General features: G+C 36.1%; 1 protein-coding gene across 2 annotated transcripts in view; it reads right to left on the bottom strand.

The window, feature by feature from the left end:
• GPM6A (glycoprotein M6A) overlaps nucleotides 1–17,266 on the bottom strand; it is a 332,273-nt gene that overhangs the window by 135,615 nt on the left and 179,392 nt on the right. Inside the window, exon 1 of one of the 2 annotated variants that reach the window (XM_025434028.3) lies at nucleotides 12,949–13,547. The exons of the other annotated variant lie outside the window; for it this stretch is intronic. Coding sequence (XP_025289813.1) covers nucleotides 12,949–12,985 — 37 coding nt within the window. The 5' untranslated portion in view covers nucleotides 12,986–13,547. Of the gene's footprint in view, nucleotides 1–12,948; nucleotides 13,548–17,266 lie in introns of those variants that run through there. 2 annotated transcript variants of the gene reach the window in all.

The raw sequence follows: 17,266 nt of genomic DNA, 5'->3' as shown, positions 1-17,266 counted from the left end.
AGAGTTCAAAGATTTCAGTGGCCTGATACGTAATAACATCTTCTTTCCTTCCTGCCCCTCAATATCTTAGGCAGAGCCCAGGCTTTTCTCTCCACAGCTGTCCCAGGGAGCCCCAGCCACTCTACTTTCTAGATTCTTGTAGTTATCAGCCCTCTTTTGAAACAGAAATAATTTCTGTTTTGGCCAAAACATATATATCCATTTTTGTGATTTCTGACTGTGATCCACTGCCATTTCTGGGCAGTACCATTCAACTGTATCATCTTTCATTTACCTCCCACCCCATAAACCATTAGACATTTCCATGAATCTAAGAACCAACTGAAAACAAGCTCTGGAACCTCAACACATAACAAAGACTGATATGAGTGCAACAAAGTAAAGACATATAGGGAAGAGAGATATTGATATTTTTATATGCAAAAGTAAAAACGTTAATATTGTAGTGAGGGAAAGGGCTGAGGTGCAATAGACATCTCCAAAAGACTTCTCTGTCATGCTAAAAATAGGACATATTTCCAAAAACCTCTTAGTCAAAATGCATCCCTTTTGTCCTTATTCCTTTTGATAAGGGCATGATTCAAATATTTTTCAAATTTAATTCCTTTTTTCACTCACCTTATTATGGTTTCTTAAGCAGCACGAATTTTTAATAATAAACTTTAAAGAAATATTAAAATTCCTTGTTTCAAGTAAGTACAATTTTTAAAAAATATATAGACTTCTAAGTGGTCAAGAAGTCAACAAATAATTCCAATAACTGCGTAATTTGTGGTAGATAATTAAACATTGTCACAGAAATTGAAGAGGAACCTTCTTTGAGATTTTACAAAATGGAACATAAATAGCTAAGCAAAATATATAAAATACAACAAAAATAAAATTACACATACCAAATCTAACCCAAAATCTTGGCTGGAGAAATAAATTGCTTACTTAATCAATGTATGCTAACCAAATGCATTTAAGTCCTTTTTTTTTATTTTTTTGTAATATGAGTGTCATATTAATTGTGCTGAATGGAAATCATCTAAATTAGGGGTGACATTCTCCACCCTATGGGCCAAAACTGGTCTAAAACAGTTTAGTCCAAAAACAAATATAAAACAATTTCGCTCATTCTATAGCAAGATTAGGTGCAGTTCAGTCTTTCCCATCCATTCTCATTTTTTTTCTCACACCCACACTTAAAAAATTAACAGGTAAAATCATGTATCTACATTCAGTAATGGGCATTTCAGTGTTCTTTAGTTTGTGCTTAATTATTGTCCACTCCAAAGCCTAAATTATGGCTTCATACTATTTCTAAAACATAGATCATAAGACCTTTTCAATGAAGGCTTCTCTTTCATGCACAATAAAGCATCAAAATAACCAAAAAGGTAATAGCTCAAGTTAATGTCTGGGTTACATTCCATATTGAAATGGTATATAATTCTTTGTCCCTCAAGGATCACAAACAGCTTCGAAAACTTACCTTAGATGATATAAACAAGAACCACTCATGACAGAATGACATTCCCAGCTTGTGTGAGATGAGATTCCACTGAATCATGACACATAGATGGAAAATGATTTGGGTAGTGTTAATTTATCCAGGGAAAAACAAAGCAGATATTTCACTCTCTAGATAAAAGGACATGCTGTCTACTCTGAGACAGGAAGAATAAACTATATATCCTAATTTAGTACTATGTTTAAGAAGCCCCTAAAGTACCAACTTTGAGGTCATGTGACCTCAAAAATGAGGAAAATGTTAGCTCTGACATCATATATGAATCCATCAACAATAAAATCTCCCTTTTGTCAGTTTTTGTTAAAGGGGACAATAACACAGCAAGTTAATGAGCTCAGAAAGAATTCAGGGATCCCTGGGTGGCTCAGTGGTTTGGCGCCTGCCTTCAGCCCAGGGCATATCCTGGAGACCCGGGATCAAATCCCACGTCAGGCTCCCTGCATGGAGCCTGCTTCTCCCTCTGCCTGTGTCTCTGCCTGTCTCTCTCTCTCTCTCTCTCTTTCTCTCTCTCTCTCTCTCTGTGTCTCTCATGAATAAATAAAAAAAGAGAAAGAATTCAGAGAAAGTTTGATAAGCTTACCATACTCCATGTAAATATATTATAAAAATCTTAATTATGCCGTATCACGTAGTATTTTCTATTTTCTAAATAGAATGATGGACACATTTAAAAAGTTTCATAAATGTACACATGAATAGTATAGCTCTATAAAAGTACCATTTTTTTTTTGCAGATGCAAATTGTCTAATATTAGCAATTTGACATGGTTCAAACTAACACATCTAAAATACAGTCAAGTAAGCTACAAATTACCCAGTACATTTAAAGATAATTCTTTGAATATCTAAGGCTGAAGCAAAGTGGTTATGTCAATAGGAGGAGATGTGCTGGGAATCTGATACAGATGGAATGGAGTGGCCAGTGATTTTGATTTTTTTTTAATAGAGCATATTAGATTTAAAAACGCACTTGATTTTTAATATTTTAAAAATTAAGCAGCGCTCGGTGGGAGAGAAGCTTGTGGAATACAGCAGCCTGAAAAGACCTCAACACCAGTAGATAATGATGTTGCTTTGGGATCACTGCAAAATTTGAAAGAAAATAAAGTACTAGAGTTGAGGCCAGACATCATGATGGTAGAACTCTGAGTGGGGTATGAACTTTCCCTCCAACTTACCAGAAATAATGAATAAATCTTTTTAATATTCATGTAAAAATAGCAACTCCCCTTGATATACAGATGTTATTACCAAACATCATTAGGAAAGAACCACATATGTGATTTATTAGAGCTCCTAAGTCTTTCATGGTATAGAGCTCAATGTCAGAAGTAAGTGCTTGCCATCTCTTTGATGATTAAATTTTATCTTGTGTTGCTACAAATCACTGCATAAAAATGACATCTAAATAAATAAATAAATAAATAGAAAGAGAAATAAATAATCTTTTCCCAAGATTATACTTTTTGACCTCGCTGTATATTGGGGCATATAAAACATGACATAATTTTAGAAGTTCAGGAAGAACTCACTCTCAATTTTGCAATATAATGTTATCACACATTTATCCCAAAGCACACATTAGTGGTCAGTATACCAAAAAATTAGTATACCAGAACTTCAGGGAGAAAGAATGATCCTTCAAATATTGTGTGACTAGAATTTTCAGACTATGCCTTGGTCACAACCATACTATCAGGCAACTGTTCAAGACTGCATACTGATAAAAATATGAAAACGGAAGCATAGAAGATGGTAAAGGGAATTATTACGTTGACATGCTAGCCTTTAAATTTATGATCTTGAAAATGGACTAGGTGGACAGAGCTTCAGAAAGGACTTATTTTATTAAATTGTCTTCTAGGATTTTAAACTGTCATTTCTTCTGCAATTTTGTTTTCTGTGATCAACACTTACTAATGAACACAGTGAGCCTAGTGTCAGCAAGTTCATACATCACTATATTATATTTTCTGTATTAGCATCTTATAAAATGTTGTGAGACTAACTTCCCAGGTTTCAGGAACCATCTGCTGAACTTGACAGTTCAATGTATTTCGCTTAATTGCTGGAATTCTAATGCAATATCCATGTGGGCTCTTTAATAATAGAATTGAAAAATCTCTTCCTTTTCATGAAGGCTGCTATCAAACTGTATTTCAGGTCAAAAATTAAAGATTTCTTTTAATTCAAATCTAAGGATACAAAATGGAGTTGTAGTAGCATTTTTTTTCAAGCCAGGTTTAGCTGTTCTGTAAGGTCTGTATTTAGAAAAGAACATGATTTCATCCTTCCTTTAGACTGAATAGTTGACATCATATTTTTCTTCTTTTTCTTTCTCTTTCTTCCCTTTCCATCCTCTTTCCTTTTCTCTTCTAGTCTCCATCACCATCACACAACAACCACCACCACTGCCATCATCATCACCATCACCACCACCATCACCCCTCCATCACCATCATCGTCATCATCATATCATCATCATCATCATCATCATCATCATCATAATGTATGAATGGGGCTGTATTCAGAGCACCTTATAGTTTGGATTCAAGAACAAAAGATAAAATCCATTCCTTTAAGGGATTTGTACCTTCAGGGAGATAGATATAACATACACTACATAAAAAGATAAATGATAAGAGAAGCTATTCATTTAATGCTAAACAAACTTTTAGAAAGTAATTGTTCCAACAATTAAAAAAAGTGATTAATCCTTTAGCATCTTTAATTTTTGAAACTGACTCTCTGCCTCAAGGAAGTTTGCTTAGTTATGTTTTAAACAGTCACCATGTGTTATGGAAGACAGAAAAGGAGACATGGTTACAGATCTGAATTTAGCAGACTCCTACAATGCTGGAAATATGATGATAGGCCCATCTAGCCAGTCACTGTTTCATCTAAAACTCACATTAAAACCAACAAGCCCAAAGATAATGGTAGAAGAAATCAACTCACTAAAAATATGAGTTTTTCCATATTTCCCCCAAATCCCATTCCCAAAAAACCAGGACTGACTAATATAGACAAAGATATAAAGAAAGTGAGTTACAGCTGAAAGAGTCAGGGCTGTAACAAGTCACTGATCTGGGAACCCACAAGTTAAGCTGCCCAATCAGCATGCAAGCTGGCTACAAAAACTGCTAGCTTTTCTACATGTTCAAGGTTTATAGAGAGCATCAGAGTGTATTGTTACACTCTAGATCTATAATTCTAGATCTTACATTTTAATTACGATTTTCTATTGTGGGTGATGGAGTAAAGAAATTTAAAATGTTTTAAATTCAGTTTTTCCATAAGTACCATTTACAGTCAACTTCTACTATAAAAGGATGAGATTTTAAAATTTAGATGAAAAAATAAATAAAGAAAAGAAAATTTAGATGAATATCTATAACAAAATCTCTGAAGTAAAAGCAAACCATTCATGACGCTAGGTTAGGGAAGATGTGGGCACTACTGAAAACCATCAGAACTCAGAGCCTAAGATTTTTTTTAGTAGACACACCACACTCAGTGTCATGCATACAAGTTCCATTGCTCAAATAATGCTCAAGCCTGTATTTTTAAAATTATTCTATTTGCAAAATACTTGAAGGTGTTTTAACAAAATTGAATACAATTCTTTACTACTACTAATCTAGAATTCCAAAATTTGCATTTGAATGCTATTATTATGGAAAAAAATTTCTAAGTAGAATCACTTTTCTCAAAGCTGAAATTAAAACTATCTCATTTCATTAAAATCCTTTCTTCTCTAGATATTTGTATGAAGTTTTCTTCTTGTTCCTTGTAGAGCTGAGTTTGAACTAAATAGCCATTGATTAAAGAGTGTCTGTCCATAAAGTAAAAATACATGGGAAATTGGTAAGAAAACTATAATAAAAATTTATTAATCAATGTTAGCATATATTGACACTAGGTACTTGATATGAAATGCTTAGGAAAGCTAATATTAAATATTAGCTACTATATTTACTATTTTTCCATGATATATAAATCATGCTAATAAAAATAATTAGCTATGTTTCAGATGTGCAATCACTAACCTGAAGTACAAAACTGATGGGGTATATAGACTATTAAAAATGAAAATATCGGGGGGCCTGGGTGGCTCAGTTGGTTAAGCATCTGCCTTTGGCTCAGGTCATGATGCCAGGATCCTGGTATTGAGCCCAACATCATAGGGCTCCTCACTCAGCAGGGAGTCTGCTTCCCCTTCTCCCTCTGCCTTTCCCTGGCTTATGCTCTCTCAAATAAACAAAATCTTTTTAAAAAATGAAACTATCTAGTAATGTAGGAAATGTGGAGAGGCATCTCAAAAACTTAAAAAAAAAATTGACTATGTTTTTGGGGAAAGGAATTTGGCCTTGTATTATTTCTTTTTTTGATTTATTTACTGGAAATGTTCTCATCAAATAACCATAAAGGTATGTAAACAATTATGAATTTTTTCTTCCACATTTCATATTATTAAAAAAATAGCTAATTCATCAAAGAATCTTTCTCATGCATTAAAAGGAAGAGAAAGCATTTGCCAAAACATTGAAATTCTTATTAGAGTGGAAAATGATAATTAGCACAATTTTTCAACTGCCTCACTTATACTTGAGAATAAATAAAAAGCACACATTCTCCATAATAGGGGGAGATGTATGTTTTGCATTACCAATACTTTACCATCATTCTCAGGGATGGATTCCATCAAATTACTCTCTTTTGTAGAGATAGGTATAATAAAAGATTATCATTTCTCATATGATGGAAATTTAGGTCCAAAAACATTGATTTAAACTATGTGCCAAAATGTCTTTCTTTTGGAAATTATTCTGTTGTACACAGTATTTATGTTCCAACATGCTGATCTACCTTAATACTCAAAGAACAAACATCATCTAAAAGTCAAGAGTCATCCTCCCTTTTTCCTCTGACTTCAGATTTGCTCATATTATAACTTAATTCCCCAAAGAACTCTACAACACACCCTAATTAGCTACTGACTTTGATCTGGAACTAACGTTAAATTCCCCACTCACAATTTGAAAGAAGTCAGTTACCTTGTGTTTTTCTTTCTTTTTATTTTCACACAGCAAAGAAGGAAATTTCTTTCAGATTAAGAATATCGAAGACAATGGTCACAACTTGAATAGAGAACACATGGAAAAACATGAATTATTTTCATAATGTCAGCTAATCCACAGCTGTGCCACCTGTTAGTATGGATGATATCCAAAAGGATTTTGAAAACAAGCCAGACAGTCTGTCTTCTATGTATGAAAAAGGAAACTGTCAAACATTCTGCATGGTGGGGAGGGGTTTATGTTCAAAGGGAAATGGAGGCCAAAATGGACAAACTAGCAGTTCTCTTCCATATTCTATGGATCCCACATGAGCCATTTGCCTTCTGGACTAATTAAGGAATAATTAATTTCTAAAACCATTTTGAAGTCATCATTCTAAGTACATTCTGTATCAATATTTCAATCCATTACACTGGACTTCTCACTTAGTCTCCTTAAATGTTTAAAGTTTTAATTCAGGGAGAAAATGAAGTAACTCTATCAAGCACTTTCATTTTAAAAAGTGAATATGTTCATTCCAATGATACTGTAAAACAAAACCTATTATGTATCCTCTATCCTCCAAGATGGTGGAACATGTGTTATTGAGCATTTTGGATCTCTGAGACAAATAAAAAACATAATTAGCAACTGATTATGAAAAAAAATAAGATGACAAAATTCTAAAATATTACATCTAACCCGAGGAAGTCATAATAACCAAAGCAATGCAGATGTTCTAGGAATATCTATTAAGTCTTATGAAAAAATACACCTAATTTTCTCCACTAACAACTGTGTGAGGGCTACATTTGATAGCCACGATGAAAATTTCTTAAACTCCAGTATTAACTGCTAATAAAAGCACAGCTGCCAAATCACAGGACAGATTTCTCCTACACACTTTATAAAATCTGATCTGTTTCTTCGAGCTCTGTTATTCAAATATCAAGAAGGCAGCTGACAATATTTGATGAGATGAAGTCCACTTGGAGGTAGACAAACATGACAAGTTCCCTTTTTCACGAGTCTGCAAGTAGCTGGCATCCAAGATGCAAAAGGAGGCTAATTCATTCTTCCATTTAAATGACTATTCAAAGGTTTTTGATGTGATTGTTATTTTCCTAGCCGCTGTTCTATGGATTTCAATGGCATACTATTAAAGATTCCAATTCTATTAATAAAGCAAACACTTTAATGCATCTGGTTCTTTGGCTTCATTGCCAAAAGAATATTTTATCCAAATATTTTACTACCAATACTTGTTTACTGGTAGGTAGTAGTTTTACGTTGAACTAACTATTCAATTATAAAAAATGACTGGTGAGGGAAAAACTCAGAATTACCCAGGATGTTAAAGAGTAATGTCAAGTTGAGATTTAAGTATATAAAATGTATACATTTGGTTCAACTGCCTCTTAGCAGGTTAAAGTTGGAGGAAAGTTCTTAACATTAACCTCCTTACATAAGACTCCTAAAAGGATCTGGACATTTGTTTTCTTTAGAGGTCTTTTGATTGTAATGAACAGAGATTCACTCAAATTAGCTGAGGGCTGGGTACCTCAGTCACTCTAGTGATATTTGGAGGAACTAAGAGATCCTCAGGGTACATCAGGAATCATCCTTTCTGGGGCAGCTGAGTGGCTCAGTTGGTTATGCAAGCATCTGCTTCAGCTCAGGTCATGATCCTCGGGTCCTGAGATTGAGCCCCACATTGGGCTCCTCGCTCAGCTGGGAGCCTGCTTCTCCTTCTCCCTCTGCCTGCTGCTCCCTTACTTGTGCTCTCTCCCCTTCTCTCTCTCTCTCTCTCAAATAAATAAATAAAACCTTAAAAAATAATCTTCTCTCAATTCTCAAGAGAGGAGTCCTACTGACCCAGCACATCCTTTTGGAAAAGACTCCCAGGTGATTGATTGCTAGCACACCTAGGCATTGGCTGCCTTTGGCAAAGCTGTCCACATGTGGCCAAAAAAGCCACAGTTGGTGATAATGAACACAACCATAAATTATAGAGGATGGCTGATTAGTGTAATACAAGTGTGTGGTTGAAGCAGAGCCACTTAAAAAAAGCTGTGGTAGGTAGGCCATTATTGACATCTAGTACAGTGCAGGGTGTGGCCTCCATCTCACTGGCTCTACTCCTTCCTACTGTGTGACTTCAGTCAAGTTAATTAACCTATTCGATTTTTAGTTTCCTCAATATTAGTACCACTTAAGGTCATGGTGAAGAGTCAATGAGTTAATTTATGTAAAAGTCCTTAGGCCACTATCTGGCCCTGAAATCATTGGGCAATTTAAGTTGCCCAACATCCTCTTGTGTCACAGAGTCAAAGCTACCTCCTTTTTCACTTATTACAGTGGTGTCTTTTCTTTAGGTATGATGTCTGTTTAAAGAAGGGTTAGGGCTGCAAAGACAGGCTTTCAAGGCTTTCCAAAACTAACACTAGTCCAAAAATTTTTCACGAAGAATTTCAGACAGCCCATAAATAGGATACACATGCTTTTGTGCATAGACTTGTTTACAGCAATGTACGTAGAAATGTATGATGTAAAACAAAAAGTATAGAATTTTGAGCAGGCATGTCCAATATAATCGTACTGTATTAATTATGAGAAAAACATTAAGATTGAAAGAGAGAAAGATAAACGTGTATACTGTCCTTTCATCCAGATATTCTTGTTGGTTTTACTAAGTTAAGGATATGCTGATGGCCCTTAACCAGGAGTCATATGATTGGTGTTGAGATGATGAAACTATGCCTTGTGACATGAGTTTGAACTATTTCCTCTAGTGACGTAGTCCTCGAGGGCCACTGAGGGTTGATTCTCTTGAGGAGAGGGTAAACCAGGCATCAGTGTTGGAGGGGAGGCACTGGTTGCCTCTGTTTAGCTCAAGAAGCTGACACATAGATTCATACACTGCTGCTAATTATACGAGAAAAACATGTTAACATTTTACTTTTGAGTCGATTAAACATTTCTGGTACATTACATGTACCATTTTGAGGCTTGTTTCAAATGTCGTTCATGTTCAGACATTAAATCAATCAGTTTTTGACTTTTTGGAACAATTCAGCCAATTGATGAAGATTCCAACTTGTTAGCTCTTCCTGTTCATTACTGTTTCCTTTTTATCTCTGTCTAATTATCCCTGTATAATTCTACCACATCTTCTAATCATTTGACGTCGTCCTAAGTCAGTAACTCGCTCATTAAGGTTGTCTGTAAAGTCATGGTCACCCACTTGCCTGGCCACCTGAGCACACATTCACTAACTCACTAACGATCAGACTCATCTAAATCACTTACATCTTTTCCTACAGGATTGGGCAAAATGTTCCGGGCATAGTTGCATGCCTACAAGTCATAAACTGTATACCTTTTAAATCTTTGTAAAAATCTCTTCATGCACTTTGCTCAACTCCTCTCCAGTAACTGAAACTCTTGTTGCCATGATTGGATGACCATGTAATTCCATTTTTGACCATAGGAATGCTGGGTTTATTGTGGTTGTACCTAAGGGCCAAGTTCAAAATAGCTTCCTTCCTTTTCCTCTTTTTTTCTCCAAAACCATAATACTGTTGCTTAGGTTGGACTCAGGATCAAATAATTGGGTTTCATTTAGAGGGCATATGTTACAAAAAAAAAAAAAAATACATGGTTCTTAAAACACCAGCTTCCCACTCAGCACAATGAGATATTCACCTTTTGGGACAGTGGCAAAAATGATGCAGCAACAGATTAATGACCTCATTTTGGTTTCACACCAAGGCATTGAGTAGAATGACTGGTAAAGTCACTCACACTTTTAAATTATCCTCTCCTCTAGGATGAACATATTTGGTTAAATTAGGGTAAATATTAGGACTGCCTGCAATTGCCTTTTAGAGGTTAAATGGGGAAGGAAGATTTTGTGATGAAGAAAACATTTCTTATGGAAGATCTTTTTAAGTCTTTAAGCATCAACTATATATATTCTCAAAAATGTTTATGAAACCACTGGCTTCCATTTTATATTGTAGTTGAATCTGGAAGCTGACATGGATAAATACTGACATGAATTCAAGTCTTTCTAGTTTGTAACAGAGAAAAACATATTTAAATTGTAAGAAAGGCCAGGAAAGAATCTTTCAAATGGGTGAGAATTCTGTGATATCTGAATTATGACTTAAGAAAATTCTATGCCATTTGAGAAGAACAGGATGAAAGTTACTGCAAAGTGCTGTTTTCCTTTAAGTAGATGGATCATTACATCAGTCCACCTAAACTCTTGAAAAATCTCTTATGATTAATCTGCTTGTCAAACAGCTTTCCAACTTAGATCCTCCCCAATTGCATTGTTTCCTCCACCCCTGCACATGTATAGAGAGCATTTATGTTCAAATATAACTTTCTAAAAACAAACTTATAAAGAAAAGGTGTCATAGGCAGAGTTGAAAGGAATAGACCAAGAAAGATGAGAGTTAAATCTTCTCAATTAATAAAAAAGCTTAATCATAGATATTTTATCTATATATCTTTATATACTTATAGATCATCATACAACTTTTCATTTTTAAAAAATTGTTTTCCACTGGTTTAAATATGCATACCTTCATAATTTAAAAAAATCCCCCCCAAAACCACTTCAACAGGATGTTTTTTCATCTTGTCCCTGCTGCTTCCACCCCATGAAGGAAAGATTTTCAGAGTTACCTGAGAAAAACATCATAACTAATTACATCATTTTTCTTGGTTCCTGCCTGTACCAAGGCTTGCTCAGACATTTCAACCTGTTACCAAAATCCATGATTGATTTCAAAATTTTATTTAGGGCAATAGATACCACTTCTCTATGTGAATATTATGTTTATATTTCCTTGCACAAATTAAATGGCCAAGAAGAAATCTCCTTATGTGCTATAAAAAATATAAAAATAAGATATTTTATTCCTAAAGGAAAATAGTCCACTGAGATGCCTTTGAGGGTGAAAATTACCATGAAAATTTGCTATTTCAAATCAATGGTGAATACTTAAGCTATTTGTTCACACACTAAAGGTAGCTGAGGGTTTTTTTAATTTCAAAAATCGATCACATGATATCTATGTAGATTATTGTGTTTCTTTACAGAGTATCATTAACAAGTGTGCTAGTGACTAAAATTTGGACATTACCTTATCTATTCATTTCCTCTATTGCTTATATAAACACTTAAATATTTAATGGCAACAGTCTTTGATTGTATAGATGTGCTGAGTGTGTGTGTGTGTGTGTGTGTGTGTGTGTCAAGAGACTCAGCAAAGCTGAATGGCCCAAAATAATGAAAACTATACTATGCTTCCAAACTACCTATTTTCCCAAGTAAAATATGGTTCTCTAAAATAATGCATTTACATACCTTCAGAATCAAATGTGATAGCTAAAGCTTTCCAGTACTACTCTTAAATATTACCTTTACGTAGTAATACCTGTGTCACTCTTTCCATCCTAAGACCACAAGAACGTTTGGTATAACATTACATAAGCCTGAGAACAGGCACGAGAGAAAATGCTGCCAATAATGAGGTAGAGCTAGATCCCTCCAAAGCGACCACTTCACACACATAGACACACACACACACACACATTCTAAAGTGTCTGAATCATTTGAAATTGTCAATATTTGGCCACGTTCAACCTACGAAAATGATCATTTCACTTTAATTTGTACAGCCGGATACACCTACAAAGGCTTAAAAAATGCATCAGAAAATACCCTTGACATTTATTACTCAGAAGTTGATTAGGGTCAACTCCATAGAAAGGAAAACCTCACCATCACTATTCACTCTGAAAATGTATGCACCTGTGCTCCATTTCTATCAAAACTAAATTGCAAAGAAAAAAAAAAAAGGATTTTTCTTAAGGAAGATGCACCAACCAAAATAGAATAAATATGCGCTTGGTCTTTGTTCTATCTAGATGTCCATGGCAAGGTATCGATAATGGTTACATCATCAGATTTTTGGCGACCACTGGCTCCAAATATTGCATCTGGGGCTCTCACCAGGAGTCCCCTGACCCAACTGGACAAGCGTGAAAACGTGAAATAAAGGAACCAGGTTAACAAAGGCTGGTCCAGGGAAGAGTTTGCAACCATACCGCAATGCCCTGATCACCAAACTCTCCTGTGCATCTGGATGCTTAGACCTGAAAGATTTGCAAATAATGACAACATTCACGCCCGACGTTCCTCCAAGGGAGGAACAGGCTAACACGGAGACAAAACAGAACAAAAAAATGCCTTCCAAGAGCGAAACCTTCATTAGCCCTACTGGCAAGTGTCTAAAGCAAACACGGAAACTGCAAAATAATTACTCAGTCACAAACCAACCCTTTTCCGCACAGTACCTTTTTGTGTCTGCCCCTCTTCCATATTCTCTTCCATGGCTACCTTTCTTCAGTAGACTCGGCTACACGGAATTAATCAAAAGCTCAATTAGATGTTGGAAAAACTGGTGATTTTTTTTCCCTGGGAAGCTCCCCCGGCAGTGGCCCGGGCAGGTCCTGGGAGCTTAGCTAAGGCTCCCTCGCGCCTCTTGTTTGCTTGGAGACAGGCTGTCAAGTGTAATTTCATTCAAATTACTCTTCCGTGAAGATTATCAATTTTTCTTCTCAAAGCTGCCCATTGTGTACCACTGTAAGCAGGTATTCAAGCAAAGGGCCCGAGAATTTTGGGGGGAAATTTGGTCTGAATCCCAGTAGCCGAGACTCTGTGATTCACAAGCCTTGCTTTGCATTTAAAATGGGGAAAAGAAATTGAGGTTTGTATGGAAATCTGGGCTTTAAATTGGAAAGAGGCTGAGCTGTGAACAGATGGAGGGGTGTCCTCCTAACATGAAGCCGACCACCAACCCATGATTCCCCCTCTTTGCCACCAGAGTGGGAAAGCCCGGATTCCTGCCGGTTCTTTATGCTGCAGCGCTGCTTCTCCCCAGTAAGACACCTTGCGAAAATGCCTTTTCCTTTGCCCTCCTCTCTGAGTAGCTAGTTAATTTGATTGAAAAGTGGCAGGAAGGGATGCAATTAGACCATCTCAGGGTTTATCTGGAAGAGGGTGTTATTAACATGAGGTTTTGTAAGCTCCCACCTTTCAGATTTAAAAAGATATAAAAGTATGGTTTGCAAAAGAATGAGCGTACACCTTTAAGCCTGAAAGATATGTTTGAAGTGATTATTTTACTTCAGTGCCAGGAGATCCTTAAAGGAAAGGGAGAAGAACACTGAGTTTTTCTTTAAAAAACAAAAAACAAAAAACACACATCTATTGTGATGTCTTTGCAATTTGTCGTTGTGATTTTATTAGCCCAACCAAAACTGCTGATTTTAAACGGGAGTCTGATTTTAAATGGGAATTGTTTCAAGGGTCATTATTGGGGAATGAGCAGGATAATAAGAGAGGGAACAGAGTCTAGATAAGGAACAACAGGATAAGCAATTTATAATGGGAATCTGCAGTCTGATTTGGAATGCAAATCACAACCTTGCAGTCTGGCAATCAATTAGCATTTGTACTTCAGCCCGCTGAGCGACAGGGCACAAGCAGAGTCTCAGGACTTCACAAAAGGTATAGTGAGAAAATAAACAGTTTCTCTTTCAAGGGGGCATAAACCCTTCCTGGAGCAGAAGGTATAAAGAAAGGAAGAATCCTGCCTCTGTCTCCACGTCCAAGTAAGCAAGCACATGGAGAAACACGCACACACATGCACACACACACGCATTCTTTACCTTTAATGGAAAATAACTCACATCCTAGTTATCCACAGTACAAGCATCTTGCCTCAGAGCATATATTTCACGTACTTTTTAAAAGTGGGTCAAAAACATGTTATGCACCACCTTCAAAATCATTACAAAAGCAACCATGTAAAGGCAAGACAATTCTTGCACAACATTCCACTTTGTTTCTCATGATTTCTCCTAAAAGGATGTTGAGGCTTCTCCCTTCCACAGTCATCTGCTATTTATTTTCTCTATTCAAATGAATTTAACCCACAGGTAAATATAATTCAGATAAATTAAAAAAAAAACATCTCTTCTGAATGTATTTCAATCTGCATTCAAGGGTTGGTGAGCAAGCTGCTTGCTCAGGGCACAGATTGAAAGAAAGAAACCATGAGGGAAATCAAAGAGCCAAATCATAGCAGCATCTCTGCTCCAACTTATCCCTAGGCTGACATAACCTGGCACACAGTCAAAACAGAATGGAGCATCACTCCTCATTTATATTCCTTCCTCATTTTACACCACAGAAACCATCAGTGAAAAACCATTAATAGTAATAGCAGTGGAAATAATGATGCCTCTTTAAATTTCTAGAGCACTTTACAATCTACAAAACACATTCACACCCATTAACCCATTGGTAAAACAAACAGGAAAAGGATTATTTTCCCCTCATTTCATGCTCAACAAAAACTGAGACTCAAGGAGACCCAGGGACCAAGAAAGTCTTAGAACCCATGTCAGAGATCCCTTGTCTCACGCTCTGACCCTGGAAGCCTTGTTCCCTGCCCATTCTGTCCTGTGATGAGTGTCTCCAGCATCTTCATGCCTCAACCTGGCTTTCTTCTCCCCCAAGGGGAGAAGTAGAAGAAATGAAAGGGGAATGAAAAGTATTCACTGGGCAAGATGGATGGAAAAATAACTTGACTCTTCCTTCTGGAAGCTTTGCGGCAGATCAACAAGTTCCTTTGATGATCAACATTATCTCTAAAATGGACTTTTTCACACAAAAATTGTTAACAAAAGAAGACGATAGCAACTTATTCTGTTTTTTTTTTTTTTTTTAAAAAGCAAATGAAGAATGACCCCAAATCCAGTCTAAACAGTCTTATGACCAAAAACATGCACACACACAGCTTCCTTCCGGCAATCACCTGTCAATGAAGAAAGATTTTTTTTTTATTGTGGTCAAATATATGGGACATAAAACATACTATTTCAATCATGCTTAAGTGTACAGTGCAGTGCTATTAAGTACAGTCACATTTTCTGCAGCCATCACTGCCATCCATCTCCTGAATGTTCTCATATTCCCAAATGGAAACTCAGTCCTCACTAAACGTGAATTCCCCATTTCCTTCTCCCCTTCTCTGAAGGCAGGTGAATTGCTGTGGCTGATTGTTGTTTTTAGGATTGTCTTTTAAAGTCCTGACCTCACTTGAACTAAAAATATTTTGAACAGGCAAGTATCTGAACACTAGTTAGAAAAGAGAAGTGGGTGACATTATTGTATTATTCACCATATGAACCCTAAAATATGCTACATGACCCTTAAGAACTAACAACTGTTTGTTTTAGATTTCCTTTAAGACCTAGAAGATGAAATGACGAGATGCCCCAATTTAATATTCTTTACATTATACCACATTGCATTTATCCCACTATTGTAGTCGTTTATTTAAAATATATGGTGTGGGGGGATCCCTGGGTGGCGCAGCGGTTTGGCGCCTGCCTTTGGCCCAGGGCCCGATCCTGGAGATCCGGGATCGAGTCCCACATCAGGCTCCCGGTGTATGGGGCCTGCTTCTCCCTCTGCCTCTCTCTCTCTGTGACTATCATAAATAAATTTAAAAAATTAAAAAAAATTAAAATATATGGTGTGAGTTCACTAGGTAGTTTAAAAACAGGATAATTTAAAAAATAAAAATAAATAAATAAATACAGAATAATTAATGTCAGATATGATCTCCCTTTCAAATATTGTCTCAGAAATATTTATAATATTTATTACCTTTTCCCTGCATAAGCTAAAAGACACATCAGTCATCAAACCTAAAGCCATTCTGTCCTCACTTCTCTTAAGTCACCTTAGTTTGAAGCTGGCTTTTTCTTTAACCCCTCATCTTATCTTTATAAACATTTCCTTATATAAGCCAAGAAAATATCCACATATTCTTCTATTATATAATTCAGTCATGACTGTGATACAACGTTCAAAATACAGTCAAGTTAACAGGGTTACAGATGAAACAAGGTGAAGGCTCCAAATACAGCCCCAACTCTAAGAAGTGGCAAAAAATGTTTAAAGTCTTAGAGTTAGATAACAAAACAGATGTGAAACCATGAACCAAGTAGATAGAGACACGGATGTTGTTTAGAACCGCTTTATTTCCTCAAGTGTTTTGGATGCAGATCCAACACTATCTTGAAAAGGAAATGTCTCAGTTGGTTTCTTCCTACATTTCAATAAAAAAGAAACTTTTTGGCTGCTGGGCTAAGCTCTAGGTCAGAAACTGATTCACACAAAATTGACTTAAAGAAAATTAAAACCACCACAAATACTTGAATGTTTTAAATGTATTATAAAAGTAACATAGCATTGGGCAGCCCAGGTGGCTCAGCAGTTTAGCACCACATTTACCCCAGGGCGTGACCCTGGAGTCCCAGGATCGAGTCCCACATCGGGCTCCCTGCATGGAGCCTGCTTCTCCCTCTGCCTGTGTCTCTGCTGCTCTCTGTCTCTCTCTCTCTCTCTCTCTCTGTCTCTCTGTCTCTCATTAATAAATAAATTTTTAAAAAATCTTTAAAAAAATAAAAGTAACATAACATTATTGGGGGTTTTATAACACAATTGATTCACAGAATGACCATGGTCTTTACAGGTCTTGCTAAACTCAAGTATCATTATTTCTAATCCCTTTCATTAGTTAATTGTACAAATGTT

This window comes from Canis lupus, chromosome 16 (assembly GCF_003254725.2).
Source record: "Canis lupus dingo isolate Sandy chromosome 16, ASM325472v2, whole genome shotgun sequence".
Classification (NCBI taxonomy): Eukaryota; Metazoa; Chordata; class Mammalia; order Carnivora; family Canidae; genus Canis; species Canis lupus.
The sequence above is the reverse complement of the archived record's forward strand: the minus strand, read 5'-3'. Positions and strand labels throughout refer to the sequence as shown.